This window comes from Crocodylus siamensis, chromosome 4 (assembly GCF_052110815.1).
Source record: "Crocodylus siamensis isolate JL-2025a chromosome 4, ASM5211081v1, whole genome shotgun sequence".
Lineage (NCBI taxonomy): Eukaryota > Metazoa > Chordata > Crocodylia > Crocodylidae > Crocodylus > Crocodylus siamensis.
In genome coordinates, this window is record NC_143398.1 from 88,894,514 (window position 1) to 88,910,353 (window position 15,840).

At 45.7% G+C, this 15,840-nt stretch overlaps 1 protein-coding gene across 2 annotated transcripts in view; it reads left to right on the plus strand.

Moving 5' to 3' along the window:
* Positions 1 to 280: 280 nt before the first annotated feature.
* Positions 281 to 15,840, plus strand: part of NUP205 (nucleoporin 205) — a 98,900-nt gene continuing 83,340 nt past the window's right edge. The window contains exons 1-3 of one of the 2 annotated variants that reach the window (XM_090042823.1): positions 281 to 468; positions 10,741 to 10,883; positions 12,112 to 12,283. In XM_090042823.1, coding sequence (XP_089898949.1) covers positions 441 to 468; positions 10,741 to 10,883; positions 12,112 to 12,283 — 343 coding nt within the window. In that variant the 5' untranslated portion in view covers positions 281 to 440. Of the gene's footprint in view, positions 469 to 667; positions 689 to 10,740; positions 10,884 to 12,111; positions 12,284 to 15,840 lie in introns of those variants that run through there. The other variant, XM_090042824.1, reaches the window with a different exon arrangement.

The window sequence follows — 15,840 nt, forward strand, 5'->3', positions numbered from 1 at the left end:
GTGATTAATGATGCTGACTGATGTGTCCATGCTGCCTCGTTGTCACCCGGATCAAGCCACTCTGGGAGTGGGACAGCTAAAACACGTGGCCCAATGGATAGTGCCTAGGTTCCCGCAGGGAATCAGCTTCCCGTTCACTCTGGCATCTCTGCAGTCCAGGCATGAACTACAACTCCCAGCATCTCCCGCGCTCGGGCCCTGAGGAACCCAAGAACTCGAGGGCAACCCTGCCTGTCTTAAAGCGGCGCGGGATGCTGAATAGCGCAAAGTGTTGTGAATTTCTCCGCGAGTGGACACAGTAGCGTGTGAAGGAAGCTGCGCCCCGATTTTAGATCCAGGACTGGGGGCAAAAGGTGGGGCTTGTTAATTAGACACCGCGACGGACACCCCACATTATTTTTGGGCCTCTCTGCACGGGGTCGCGGGAGTCGGTTTCCAAGATGGCGGCGCCGTTGGCGGTAAATTCAGGTAAAAAAAAAAAAAAAAAAAAGCCGAGGTGTGGGGTGGCGGCGCCTGTGGCCCCTGCCCCTCCCGTGTGGCCCCCCCTTCCCCCTGCCTCGTGCGCGCGGAGCGTCTGGGCCGCGGAGCGGGGCCGCGTGGGCTCCTGGCGGCGGCGGCAGGAGAGCGGGGCCTGGCGCTGGGCCCGGACCCGAGGGTGTGACCAAACTTCCAAATAGCCAAGTACTGGGTGCGTGGTGTGTTGGCTCCGTGAAGCTGTCGGGCGATGCTGTTATTCAGTCCAGGCAGGACCAAACTTCCCATCCTTTCTAGCCGTAGCCGAGCGCTGCAGGCACATAAACGTTTTTTATGCTGAATGTCTGGAGTCGATGACTGGCTTGCCAGAGCCCAGCTCTATTATAATGCATTGTTATCTTTTTTTGAAGCAAATCACATGTAGGAAGTAATAGACAGAGAAGGAAAAGAAAAGGTTTTTATTTAGCTGCTTCTTTTTCTTGAGGAGTTGCATTAAATTCTCCAAGAACTCTTTGTGGCTTGCAAGCCATGGCATGGGCACATGTGATCTAGTTCAGGGGTTTTCAACCTTTTTTTAAGGAGTGTACCCCTTCTGGGTACACTTCTGGCTGGTGGCAGGTGGATACAGGGAGGGCTACACGCAGCGTGAGCACAGGGTGGTGAATGGCAGTGGCAGCTGCCATGTGCGAGTTCCTCCCCACTGCGTCTGTCTGTCTGGGCGTTGCCTGTGCGGCCTGCAGAGGGGAGCCACTACCTCCCTGCCCCCACCCCCCTGCTCCTGGGAGGTGGTGGCGCGGGGTGGTGTGTGGCAGATCTCCACCTTTGCTCACCCATGAGTACCCCCTAGCCCCTTTTCAAGTACCTCTGGGGGTATGCATACCCCATTTGATCTAGTCTGATCTCTTGAGTGGCACAGAGGAGGGTTATCCAACTGGTGATTCATGGGCTGTGTGCAGTCTGCAAGGAGTTAGTCTGCTGCCCAAGGACTCCCCTTGGCCACTACTACCCTGGTCTTTGGGCAGCAGCAGCAAGAGCCAGGGTCTTCAGGCTCCCTCTCCCTTCTTTGGCCTCAGAGACAGCAGAAGAGCAGTAGGCTAAGTGCAATGCAGGCTGTAGTGCCGGAGGAGCCTGTGGCCAAATATCTATTTGCAGGGGGTTAGTGGGAAGAGACAGCCTACATACGCAGTTCGGTGGTGGTGAAAAGAGCTGCCTGCTCACATGGTGTGGGGTGAGCTTGCAGCTCTCCCAGTATGTGGTCCCTGCTTGTGCGGGCCCCGGTTGCTAAGAAGTTAAAATTGCCTTGACACAGACCACAGGACTGGATGCAGCAGCTCTTGCCTGAAGCTTTAAATTTGTTTGTTGTTAATATGTAGCTATAAAATAAAAAGCTGTAATTCATCGTCTCTGTGACTGCCACTCCTGGCTTATACAAAAGTGAGAGAACATCAGATGGCAGAAATTTGTTTCAAATGAATTCTGTTGAGAGAATGAGAATTGTTTAGTCTCCTTTATGTCAGGTCTCTTTATTCCATAGAACACTGTACGTATGTACGTACATACATACATAATACATAACTGTATGGGGTAGTATGGAAGACTGGAAATGCTGCATGAATGGTTTTTGTACCTGGTTTTGCTACTTAAGTGACGTTAATCTTTGAGGTTAGAAGATATAGCAATAAAGTGAGAAGTTCTAAAAGTCATACTGAGTTAGACCTTGTAAAGGAAATTACAACCAATAGCAAAAGGTTCTTCAGCCACATAATTAAAAAGAAAACCATGAAGGAAAATGTGGGGCTGTTGTGCAGTGAGGGTGTATTAGTAATTAAAGTTAAAGTATACAGGCAACCCCTGCTTAACACTGTTTTGCTTAGTGCTGTTTCGCTATAGCGCTCATTTCACTTTGATGCCTGGTTTCACTTGGCGCTCATGGGTTTCGCTATAACACTCATGTATCAGGCAGGGAGCATCGGCGGTGTACAGCCTCATTGCCATCTTGCTTTGTCAAAAACTTTGTGCTCTGTGCTCTTTCATGCTCTTTTGTTGCTTGTGTCACCATCTTGCTTTGTTTTTTGAGTTGTGCCATGAGTCAAAGATGTACAACTGACTCTGAGAATACAAGTGCTGAGAAAAAACAGCGCAAAAGCATAATGCTGCAGTTTCAATTGGATGTCTTGAAGCAAATTGAAGCAGGGGAATGCCAGAATGGGGTCTGTAGAGTGTTGAATTTGGTTGGGTCAGCTGTTAAGACCATCTTGAAAATTTAAGACAAAATAAAAGAATGTGATAGATTTGCAACTCCTTTGAATGCTTTGAAACCCAGTAAGCATAGGGCTCCAATTATGTTAGAAATGGAGAAGTTAAGTGTGTGGATTGAGGATACAACTCAATGCCATAAGCTCTTGAGTATGTTGCTTATTCAGAAGATGGCCAAGAGTCTGCATGATGGTTTACAGAAAAATTTGCCCAAGGGGTCTGCTTCTGATCCTTTTTATGCAAGTAAGGGGTGGTTTGAAAGATTTAAGAGGTGCAGCAGCTTGCATAATGGTTTTATTCAGGGGGAGACTGTTAGTGCTGACACCCAAGCAACTTCCAGCTGTAGAAATAAGCTTGTGGAAATTATTGAGGAGGGGGTTTATATGCTTCAACAAGTTTCAGTGCTGATGAGACGAGTCTCTTCTGGAAGAGGATGCCTTCTAGGACCTACATTTCCAGAGAGGAGAAGTTGATTCCAGGTTTCAAGGTGTCAAAGGATCGACTTATTTTATTGCTTGCTGGGAATGCTACAGGGTATTTTAAATTGAAACCATTGCTTGTATACCATTCAGAAAACTCCAGGGCTCTCAAAGGGTATCTTAAAAGCAGTCTGCCAGTCATTTGGAAGTCTAACAAGGAGGCCTGGGTGACCATGTCAGTCATTCAGAGTTGGTTCAGGGCTTATTTTTGTTCTGCAGTTGAGTGGGAATCTTCAGGAACAAATGATCTCTATTTACATTCATTCCTATGGGAAAATTGGTTTCGCTTAGTGCTTGATTTTTCCGGAACCAGTTAAGAGTGCTAAGCAGGGGTTTCCTGTATATAGCTACTCCTCACTTAACGTCGTAGTTATGTTCTTGAAAAATGCGACTTTAAGCAAAACAATGTTAAGTAAATCCAATTATGTCACAGTAGTTACCTACTAGTAGGCGGCAGCCAAACAATGCTATAACCGAACATTGTGCGATTTTAAATAAGTATGTTCTTTAATAGATCAGCAGCGTAATAACGAAACAGTGTTAACCAGGACAATATTAAGCGAGGAGTACAGCCCAAGTACTATATTAAGATTTTGCCTTAGTTTTCAATAGGGATGAGGGGCACATGTGGTGTTCTCTTTGATCCTCCCAGTCTTGGGGTATGAGCTGAGGAGGGAGAGGAAGATCCAGGTAGTTAACCAAAGGCTGCGGCGCTGATGTCATCAGGAAGGCTTTCGCTTCCATGACCACAGCCTGCTCTTTGGAGAGAGAAGCAGTGAGCTGCTGGGAAGAGATGGCCTCCACCTCTCTCTGCTGGGGAGGAGGCTCTTCTCAGCCAGACTGGCTGACCTGCTCCACCGAGATTTAAACTAAGCCCACTGGGGGATGGGGGGACTACCACCACTGCTGGCCTGCTGAGCAATCTTTGCAAAGCCAGCAGGCCAAGGCACTTAAGGGAGCCCACCCATGCCCCAGCCCTGGTACAATCTGTGGGGAAGGCAAGAGCCCCCAAGGGGACACTTTCCTGCCTGTACACAAATGCCAGGAGCTTGGGGAATAAGCAGGAGGAGCTCGTCCTCCTGCTTAATGCAAATAATTATGACGCCATAGGGATAATGGAGACCTGGTGGGATTCCACCCATGACTGGACCACGGGTATAGATGGCTATACACTGTACAGGAGGGATCGTGTAGATGAAAGAGGCAGGGGAGTAGCTCTCTATGTTAGGGAAAGCTACATGTCCCTGCAAGCTGATGTTGGTGACCAGGTTGGACAACTGGAGACCCTCTGGGTTAAAATTTGTGGGGAACACGGCGCAGGGGACACATCGGTGGGAGTCTACTACATACCTCCCACCCAAAGTCAAGAGCTTGTCAAGGAGTTCGCTGGGAACTGGCTGAGGCCGTATGTTCCAGGACCACGGTTGTCATGGGTGACTTCAGTTACCTGGACAGCTTGTGGGAGGATCACTCAACAAAATCTGAGCAGTCGCAAAGCTTTCTATCGTGTGTGGATGACCTCTACCTGACTCAAGAAGTCTACAGGCCAACAAGAGGTAAAGCACTGCTCAACCTGGTACTGGCTACTGGGGATGATCTAATTGGTGACCTAGTGATCGATGGGAAGCTGGGTGACACGAGCTGATCACCTTCACCATCTTCTATAACGCTGGCAAGTCAGTCAGCAACACGAAAGTCCTTGACTTCAGGAAAGCCAACTTTAACAAGCTCAGGAGGCTTGTCAGTGAGGGCCTAAGGAACTGCAACCCCAGGGGGAGGGGAGTTCAAGAAGAGTGGTTGCTCCTCAAGGGAGCAATCTCAATGCACAAGCTAATTCTATTCCATCTTGGAGGAAAGACAGCAAGAGAGCACAGCAGCCTCCATGTCTCTCCAGGGATCTAGCAGACCTCCTGAGGCTAAAAAGAAAGGCCTGCAAAGGATGGAGGATGGGATTCACCTCCAAGGAGGATTATTCTGCACTGGTCCGGTCCTGCAGAGAGCAAACCAGGAAAGCCAAGGCTGCAACTGAATTCCAGCTAGCTTTAAGCATCAGGGACAATAAAATGTCCCTTTTCAGATATGTGGGGAGCCGGAGGAAAAGCAAGGGCAACACTGGACCCCTGCTGAACCAGATGGGGCAACTGATGCCCAGGAAAAAGCCAACCTATTAAATGAGTACTTTGTGTTGGTCTTTCATCAGTCCCATGGGATGCCCATGCCCACCACGGGACAGGGCAGTCTGGGTGAGGGAGATCCCCTGCCCTCCGTTAATGCTGACCTTGTGAAGAAACACCTTCAGAGGCTGGATACCTTCAAGTCAGCTGGTCCTGACAGTCTACACCCCAGGGCACTCAAGGAGCTGGCAAGCATCATAGCCCAGCCTCTGGCATGGATCTTTGAAAACTTCTGGTGCTCTGGTGTAGTGCCTGAAGACTAGAAGAAGGCCAATGTGGTGCCTATCTTCAAAAAAGGGAGGAAAGTGGATCTGGCTAACTATAGGCCCGTCAGCCTGACTTCTATCCTGGGGAAGGTCTTAGAAAAGTTTATTGAAGAGGCCATCCTTAATGGACTGGCCGAAACCAACATCTTGAGGGATAGCCAGCATGGGTTTGTTGCGGGCAGGTCTTGCTTGACCAATCTCATTTCTTTCTACGACCAGGTGACCTATCACCTGGACAAGGGAGAAGAGATTGATGGCATATATCTTGACTTCAAAAAAGCCTTTGATTTGGTATCACATGATCACCTCTTGGTGAAACTGGCCAATTGTGGCCTTGGGTCCACCACGATCCACTGGCTGGGAAATTGGCTCCATGGTTGGACCCAGAGGGTAGTAATTGATGGAAGTCAATCATCCTGGTGCCCTGTGACCAGTGGGGTCCCCACTGTCCGTGGACCCATATTGTTCAACATCTTCATTAATGATGTGGACATTGGAGTCAGAAGCAGACTAGCCAAGTTCACCGATGACACCAAACTTTGGGGCAAAGCATCCATACCAGAAGACAGGTGGGTGATCCAGGCTGACCTGGACAGGCTTAGCAAATGGGCGGACAGGAACCTGATGGTGTTTAACACTGAAAAATGCAAGGTTCTCCACCTTGGGGAAAAAAACCCTGCAGCATCCTTATAGGTTTGGCAGTGCTACCTAACTAGCACTACGGAAGAAAGAGACTTGGGGGGTCATCATTGACAACAAGATGAACAGGAGCCTGCAATGCAATGCTGCGGCTAGTAAAGCGACCAAAACGCTGGCTTGCATCCACAGATGCTTCTCGAGCAAATCCCGGGACGTCATTCTCCCCTTGTACTCGGCCTTGGTGAGGCCGCAGCTGGAGTACTGCATCCAGTTTTGGGCTCCACAATTCAAAAAGGATGTGGAGAAGCTTGAGAGAGTCCAGAGGAGAGCCACACGCATGATCAGAGGTCAGGAAAACAGACCTTACAATGACAGGCTGAGAGCCACAGGGCTCTTTAGCCTGGAAAAGTGCAGGCTCGGGTGATCTGATGGCCACCTATAAGTTTATCAGGGGTGATCACTAGTATCTTGTTCACCAGAGTGCCCCAAGGGATGACAAGGTTGAGCAGTTATAAACTACTGCAAGACTGTTTCAGGCTGGATGTAGGGAAGAAAAACTGATTTTCTAGACTCACAGGCTTCATGCAGTTCTTGTGGCTCTCCAGGGCTTCTCTGCTGAAATCCTGCCCCCTTCTCCCCAAGGCGGAGCTTCTGTGGCGAAGCCCCACCCCCCTGCCCTGCTCTTGGAGCAGCTCAGTTGGGGGCGGGGGGGTGTTAGTGATGCAAGTGGTCACCTCCACTCCGGGTCGCTCAGCAGCCCCCTCCATGGAGGATCAGATGTGGCTCCTGGGGTGTGTAACTCTGGCCACCCTTGTTCTAGGCAAAGGAAATATAGTAGATGTAGTCTGTCTGGACTACAACAAGACACTAGATACAACGTCACGTGAAAAATTATCAGTTAAATTGGAGCACATAGAGCCATGTACAAGAACTCTGGGGTGGGCAAGGAACTGAGAGTTGTATTGGTAGGAAAACTAGTGGGTGCTTATTAGGGCAGCTCTTTTAGGATCAGACTTGGGATAAATCTTATTTAACATTTTCATTAATTTAATTGACAGAAAAAGGGGGAATGTACCGATGGAATTTGTGGGTGGCAGAGCTGGGTGTCTTCATCGGTACAGGGGAGGGTTGGAAAAACTTAGAAGAAGACATGGATGACCTTGAAGACTAGAGTAATACAGATGCAATGACATTCAGTAGTAAAAAGAGGAAGGTTATGCACAGTAGGGACAAATAACAAGAATTTCCGCTATAAACTGGGACTTTATTAGTTGAAAATGACAGGAGGAGTGAGACCTGGGTGCATGATTTGATCGTGGGATGATTATGAACCACCACCAGGATGTAGTGAAAAACCATTTATGATCACATTTGCCTATCAGGTCAGGGATTTTCATGGGAGACTAAACAGTAATAATTTTCTTGTACAACATTCTGTTGAGACGTCATCTGGAATATAGTGTACTGTTCTAGTCATTCATGTTCAAGGAAGATGAATTGAAAGTGAAAGTGTTATGATCAGGGGATTCATGAACGGCACATGTTCCCCCCCCCCCCCCCCCCCCCCCCCCGGCGGTGTCGGCAGTGGGGTGGTGAGGCACGACTGCCTGCAGGCACCACCGACAGTGTCGGCAGTGCCTTTTTGTAGGGGGTGAACTGCCATGCTCGGGGGTGCACATGCACTCCCTTCGCGTTGCCCCTGTGGGGAGTGGAGCATGGATCTTAGCCCAAGGCTATCCAGCTTTAAAGTGGCCAGGAGCTCTAAATGTCAGGGAAGAAGTTATTAGGTCTGTGCAAAGCGGTTAGTATTCACTTCAGATTCGTGGGGATCTCTAGAACGTATACCCTGTGAATGGTGAGGGTCTTCTGTATGTTCTCAAGACATATGTAGCTTTGCTAGGTCAGAAGTTTGAGTAAAATGAACAGTGTTTTTTTGCTGTGGAGGACAGGAAATATTCCTTTAAAATATTTTTGCTCCTTGCTGTTAGCTAGAGCTGATGGAAAATTTTGGTCTTTTGCTGAAAAATAAAAAAAGCCTGAAAGCAGGGGGAGCATTCAAGCTTTGGATAATAATTTCTGATTTCCAGGTGTAGAATCACAAATTGTCAAGAAAATGTTTTATTCTGTTGAAAATCACATTTTCGGTCAAGGGAAAAGATGTATAAGAAATTTTTTGACTAGTTGTACCAGTAACTTGGACATGACTACTGGACAGCACCCATCCAGTGCCCTCCCATCTCCAGATCACAAGACGTTGGCTGAGCAAAGGGGCAGAGCACATACAAAACAAATGGCATGCGGAGGGTGGGGAGCAAGTTTGCAGCCACTGTCCCCCACAAAGCAAAGGTTTACAAACCAGAGCCAGCATTCAAATGAATGTCCCACTCCACGCCCCGCCTTTACCCCTCTGCTCTGCCCCAAATGCATGGGGGCAGCACACTGGGAAGAGAGGAAAAAGACTAGGGAGAGCTGCTGCTGCCTGCCAGGTATGGGCAGGGAGCGCAGGGAACCCCTTCCCCCTCTCCCCTCAGCAGCCCATACAGTGGACACCTAACTCCTGCTTCAAAGAAAGGGCAGGGAAGCAGGACTGGGCTGTGCAAGTAGCCCGAGCTGCTTGCAGTAGGCCACTGCAAGCCTACAAGTGGCTGCATCAGTGTCCAGAGCTGACTTGTTGGCAGTGGCTGCACATGGGCCTCAGTGGCCTCCAGCCTCTTCCCTGCTATGTGCCCCAAGGTGTGCGTGCAGCCACTGCTGCCAGAGAGCCTGGGTTGCTTTCAGCAGGTAGAAAGCAGGCTGTAAACAGTTGTACCGGGGTTCAGAGCCCTGGCCCTGCTCTGTAGCAGCAGCGGCTGTGCACGCGCTATGGCGTACATGGCAGGGAAGGAGCTGGGATTGTACTGCCCTAGGCCCCTTCCCCAGCATGCGCCTTGATGCACATGTGCAGCCACTGCTACCACGGAGCCAGGCTGGGGCACCAGACCCTGGTCCACTAGTTGCAGCCTCCCGGCTGCCTGCCACATCTGGCCTGGGTTCTGAGCAGCCACTGCCTGCCACAGAGTTTAGGTTGTTTCCTGCAGGGCTTGTAGCCTCCCTGAGGCAGGCAGCCTGGGCTTTGTGGCTGGCAGTATGGGCCAGCTGTGGTGCGCCGAGCAAAATGGCCTCATGTGCCATCCTATGGCATATGTGCCGGGGGTTGCTGACCCCTGCTGTAGGTAAAAAGTGCATACTATTTTTGTGCATGTTGGTGAAAGTACAAAAAACTTTTAGTACAAACTTCTAAAAATACCTTGCTGTGCAAAAAGAAAAAGAAAAGACCCTCAATGATATCTTTTCTAAAGTGGAAGAAATCATGCATCCTTAATGCTAAATTCAGACTGGGAATTTCCAAGCTAACCAGTAAGAGAGGAATAGTTGTATTTTAGTATTAGGTCAGAGAGTTGTCCTACATAACCGTTAATGATACTTGGTGACTTCCCAAAATAACCCTTGCAACAGCTTCTCAATATGCTGAGCTAGTGTGGTTTCATCAATTTTTCTGTATAGTAAAGCAGTTCATATCTCTATGCTTTTTTTTTTTTAACTGAAGGATAGTATGTATTACCTATTCTAAGGATCTCTGAATAAAATATTAGGTAACGAAGTTTATACTTCCGTCAAACATCAAATACATGCGTTTCAATGCTGTGTATTACAATCTTTCTCACTTTATATTATCTCTCAGTCTCTTCTCATTATACTGTGTTTCAGCAATAAGTGAGGGAAGAACTGTTGTATTAATATGGGATGCTCTGGTGAATCTAAACCATTTTTACATTGTAGTTTTATTAAAACCAGAAAAAGATGCGATTGTATATGTGAAAGCCATCCAATATTATAGCTCAATATAAAATCTTGTGCTTGTTCCTGGAAGACAGATTTATCACATATTGTTGAGGATTGTTACTCATGTTTAGTATCTGATACTGTTGCTTTTGCTCTGCTTTGGTCTGTTCTGTCAATAGCCAAAAGCAGGAAGCTTGTCTTCTTTCACTTGATTCTGGATCAGGGCCCTTTTTCATAATTTATTTAGTTTAGAAGTCCTACCAAAGTTGATACTATTGTTTATGGCTGTGAGGATAGAGGATTAGGACTCTAGATAAAGGATGTAACATATGCCTATATAAATAAAACTGGCTCTAATACTTACCTGCTTTCATCATCACTGCCGCTCTCCCAACCCAAGGAGATTTATATCTTCCAAAATAACCAGATCATTAACCTTTCGTTCATGGCACATTCAAGACAAGAATATGAGAGGATTCATGTGCATGACTTTTTGTATTTTCAGATATGACCATACAGCAGTGCTAAATAATAATCTGTTTCAGGACTGTACTGTGTGGGGAATTAATACTTCCTTTCTTCTTCCTACTTCCAGTATGATTGATTTATTTATTGATTTTATTTCTTTAGCTGCCAGTTTGTGGGGTCCATACAAAGACATATGGCAGACTGTTGTAAATGCCATCTGGAAAAGACAACCTGAAGCCATCCATCTCCTTGACCAGATTTTGAAGAAACACAAGCCTGACTTTATCTCGCTCTTCAGAAACCCGGTACTGAACTAAATTTCTTTCAGTATGTGTTGAAGAGTAACTGTTATGCTGTTTTAATTTAGTGATGTTTTAGCATAAACTCCTTGGGGTGGGGATCTCTAAAGCTACGTTTCCCCTGGTAAAGCTTGAGGCCATTGTTCCTAGTCATGTCCATTACAGCCACAGAGAAAAGCCTATCCTTATCCTTTGTATAATCACAGAGCACAAAATCCTTTCTACTTGTATTTTCCATATTCTTGGTACAGTTACCTAAGCCTGTCGGCAGGCAGAGAAGGTGAGCATTTGAAATTAAAAAGACGCATAGGATGTACCTTCTTCCATGTGTGGGATGAGGTGGAAAAGCTCATCAGTGCTTGAGTGATGGAGCATTAGATACCTGTAACCTCTGTGCTGAACCTGGGTGTGCTTTTCAGAAGCATACCTTGACAACTTGATCTCATTTGCATCAAATCCTGGACATGAAGTAGCATAGCTCCTCGACAGTCGCCCTGAACACGTTGCTTAGAGCTGGTCTCAGGCTCTAGCTCAGATATGTTTAATAGCAGATGCTCAGGGTGCTTTAAAGTATCTAGATTTCCTCATTTCTGGGAATTGGTATTCATGGAGTACAAATAAATGGGCAGGTCTTGCTTGACTGTTGAGGAAGTACAGAAATGTTGCCAAAGATAACGGAACAAATTTGACCTTTTCTACGTTTCTAGTAGAATTTTTTTTACTTTTATTTGTAAGGATGGTAGATTGAAAGCTTGAAGAGTTATGCATAGGTCTCATGTCCCTACATTTTAGCAGTTGAGCCACATCTAGAAAAGAGAAGATGTTACTTTTAAAGCAGTTCCTGCTTTAAAAGTTTCTCATCAAGATTCATGATGGATTGCATCAGGATTAGATCAGTCCTGCTGGAAAAATTCCTATTGGGATGGTATCAAAATCTATTTTAGAAGCTTCAGTTATTCCAAATAAAATCGGTGCCAAAGTTTAGTTTATGAGATAGTAGTTTCACAGGAAGCCCAAGACTGACAATGTGAGATGTTTTTGAGGATACATTTACTAGCTCTGCGAAAATATAGTTGGTGTTTGTGATGAAAATCTAACATGTTTACAAATACAACTTTAAGAAGGATAAATGTGACAAGTTTTGCTAGATGACAGGTAAGTGCTGACAGAAATGATTAATTATTTAGCATCTCATCTTTTTGGTAACTTCTCTTGTTACTTGGTTTTCTTTCAGCCAAAGAATGCTCAACAGCATGAGAAGATTCAGAAAGCAAGTACAGAGGGAGTCGCTATCCAGGGTCAGCAAGGAACCAGACTTTTGCCAGAGCAACTTATCAGAGAGGCCTTTATCTTGAGTGACCTCTTTGATATTGGGGAATTGGCAGCTGTTGAGCTCCTTCTAGCTGGTAAGGACTCGCCAATCCTAGGGAAGAGTAGTTGAGAGTTGTGGAAATGCAGCTCTGATGGAGACTGCTTACTTATAATTAAGCACATGCTTAAGTACTTTGTTAGATCAAGGTTTTAGCTTCTACATTTAAGATGCTCTCAAGGAAAATTAACATGCATATTGATGCTGTAGTTTAATAGACAGATAATATTCTGAGTCTCTTTTCCTGGCAAAAGGGGAAGCAAGAACAGTACCATATTTTCTTGCATATAATATCACCAGGATTATAATACCTTATTTCTGAAACAGCATGAAGAAAGAAAGGTCTTGTAGGAAGTAACTGAATAGCAACAGCTAGGGAGCTGAGCCTGCTGTCAGCTCCATGCACTGGATGGGGCCTTTGGACTGACTCTGCACCCTGGGTCCAGGGCTGCACACTGGCTCGGTCCAGTGCATAGGGTCATGCCATCTGGCCAGGGGGCTCCTGCCAGGTCCAAATACTTGGCAGCAGTGGTTGCAGTGTTAATTGCCATAGCTCCTGAGCCATGACAATCAACACTGCAGCTGCTCCCAAGCTGTCAAATTTCCAGAACTGTGGGGAGCCCTGTGGGTTGAATCAGTGGTTCCCAACCTTTTTAGATCATGGACCGGCAAACCACAGACCGGCAAACTGTGGACCAGCATACTGCAGACCAGAAGCGACTGGCATACTGCAGACTGGCAGGCAACCCTTTTTTATACTCAGTATATACACTCAATATGAAAAAGGGTTGGCTGCTGGTCACTTTCAGACTTCCGGTCCAGCAGCCAACCCTCCTACAGACCAGCAGCCAACCCTTCGTGGCCTGTTACCAGTCTGGAGCCCAGGGGTTGGGAACCTCTGGGTTGGATGACTTAGATTTATGGGCCAGACTTTGACTCCCACTGCAGTAAGCAGCAGAACCTGATCTTACTGTCTTTCTCACGTATAGGGATTTCTTAAGGTGATATCTTTTTATTACACCAATTGTATAGCTGGGATCTAGTTAGACAAGCTTTTGAATGCAAGACATTGCTCATCAGGTCTGAACAGTGAGAGCCAACACAGCATGATTGAAAAAAAAAAAACAGCTGTAAGAAGGGAGTGTGGGGGGAAGGAACAGGACAGGAGGGGAGTGGTGAGGAGGAGGGAAGAAACTTCTGGGAGCAGCAGCCAAACAGTTAGCAGGAGAAAAGGTGCTAATGACTGGGAGATTAAAGCCCAAAAGGGAGGATGGTCTTTTCACCTTTCAAGTGTAGGGAGAATTCAGGGATCAGATAAAGTTATAAAGAGCCCTAAAACCAATATCAGTTCTAAGTTCTTTGTTCTTAGTGTCCAGCTAGATGATGAATATTTGTTCCAAAGTTCACCTGTTAAAGGTCTTAGGTTGATTTCCCTTGAACAGGAGGTTAATGAGGTCAGAGAAGGTGAGGCTGTTTTGTGAGAAATATGCTCCTAATAGGGTATGTCTCTGCCCTCTTTGTTTTTTTCTGTGAGAGTTCATTTTGATGTGTAGTTGCTGTTTAGTTTCACTTATGTAGTTGCCATGAGGGCATTTGGTGTACTGCATCAGATAACATCACATTTTAGGGAAGTCATATGTAGGAATCATGGATTCTGATAGTTTTGTTATGGAGGGGTGTTGGTTGTAGTAACAGTAAAGATGTGATGGCAGGTTAAGCAATTCTTGCTAAGGCAAGGCTGTGTCACCTTTGATGTCTGTTAGGCAGTGGAGAATTTGCTTCTGGTAATGGGTTGGACAAGGTTAAAGGCTTGTTTGAAACCCAGGAGGGGAGGGGCTAGAAATATTTTTTTCTGGGTTTGATTTTTGTTAAGTATAGGTTGTAGTTGTTTGGTGATTCTTATCATTCCAGTGGTGGGGGGGGGCGGGTAGGTGGCCAGCAGGCATGTGCAGTAGCAGGTTTGTATTGTAGTAGGTTATTACAGGGTATTAGGATAGCTCTTTCAAATGTCCGTTATGTTTATTAGAGCCCCTCACCTCCTGGGTTTCGAACAAGCCTTTAACCTTGGTGATCTGTGTGTTTTTTGTATATGATAGTTTGTAAGGTGCTATCTTGGATATTGATTATGGTATCTAGAATGTTGATATTAGCATAGAAGGGATGATAGTTGTTAAACCTGTGGTGGAAATCAGTAAGAGAGTCCAAGTGTTCAGTCCAGATGGTGAAAATATCTGTGTAATGCAGGTTTGATTGTATAGTTTTCTAGAATTTTTTTCCTCCAGATGACGCATGAAGAGGTTGGTATATTGAAGAACTATCTTTGTACCCATAGCTGTGCCCATGGTTTGGAGGAAGTGTTGAGTGTTGGAAGTAAAGTTGTGGGTGAGGATGATGTGAATGATTTATGCAACAAGTTGCAAATCTGAGTGTACTTCATGTTCTTCCAAGTATTTCAGGCAGGCAGCTGTGCCTTCATGGTGTGGGATGTTTGTGTACGGGCTAGTGACATCCTTGGCTGTAAGTATGGCCTTCTTGGAGAAGGTGGTTGATATTATGGATTCTGTTGAGCAAGTGTATGGTAGTGGTGTCTTGGAGGAAACTTGCTCTTCAAGTGACAAGTGGTTTGAGAGTAGTTTCTGTGAATCCTGATATCCCTTCTTCAGTGAGAGTGCCACAGTTGGATATGATAGATCTGCTAGGGTTACCTTATTTGTGGATCACTGGAGAGCATATAGAAAGTTCCTGGGGTAGGAGAGTGGGGGATAAGTGGAAGCAGTTTTTTTTGAGACTGGCATGGGAAGGATCTGGTGATATTTTCCAGTTCCAGAGCAGGTTTTGGTGTGGGATCCTCTCCAAGTTCTTTATAGTATTTGGTGTCAGACAGTTGTGTGTTGGCTTCATTGACATAATCTTGACAGTTGAGGATGACTATAGTTCCACCTTTTTCCGCTGATTTGATTATTATGTTGTTGTTGGATCTTCGGGACTGTATGGCTCTTTTTTCTGAGGGAGAAAAGTTGTGGTCCTGACTTTTTTTTTTTTTTTGGTGAATTTTGTTGTTAGCTTTCTTCCTGAAACAGTCAATGTGGTAGTCCAGTGTGTGGTTATGTGTGCTGGGAAGTATCCAGTCTGATGTTTCATACTGTTAGTTTTCTCAGTTGTGGCAGGAGGATTGTCAGGAATCGTTGTGTCCTGGTTATGGAATTATATAACAGGCATTCCAATCTCCAGCAGTTGTTATTTTGGAAAATACAGTAGTTGTTTGACTACGTATTGCACAAGTTCTTATAATGAAATTTTAGTAGGTAGTAAAAGGTTACATATAGTTGATTTTGAATTTCTTCATGAAACAGTATTGTGGTTAATTCTGTAAAGTGTGCATTATTTGAACAATGAATTTATGGCCGTACCATGATATCATAACTAATTTCCAGGGGATGAATAATGTAACTGAAAATAGTTTTATGTTACTTGGCAGGCAGAAAACTAATCTTACAGTTATTTAAAAAAATCTGCTAGTGATCACTATCAGCCACTTTTGTCATATTTCACATGCATCTTTTATGAATGTGTGTATTTTTATTAATTGTGAAG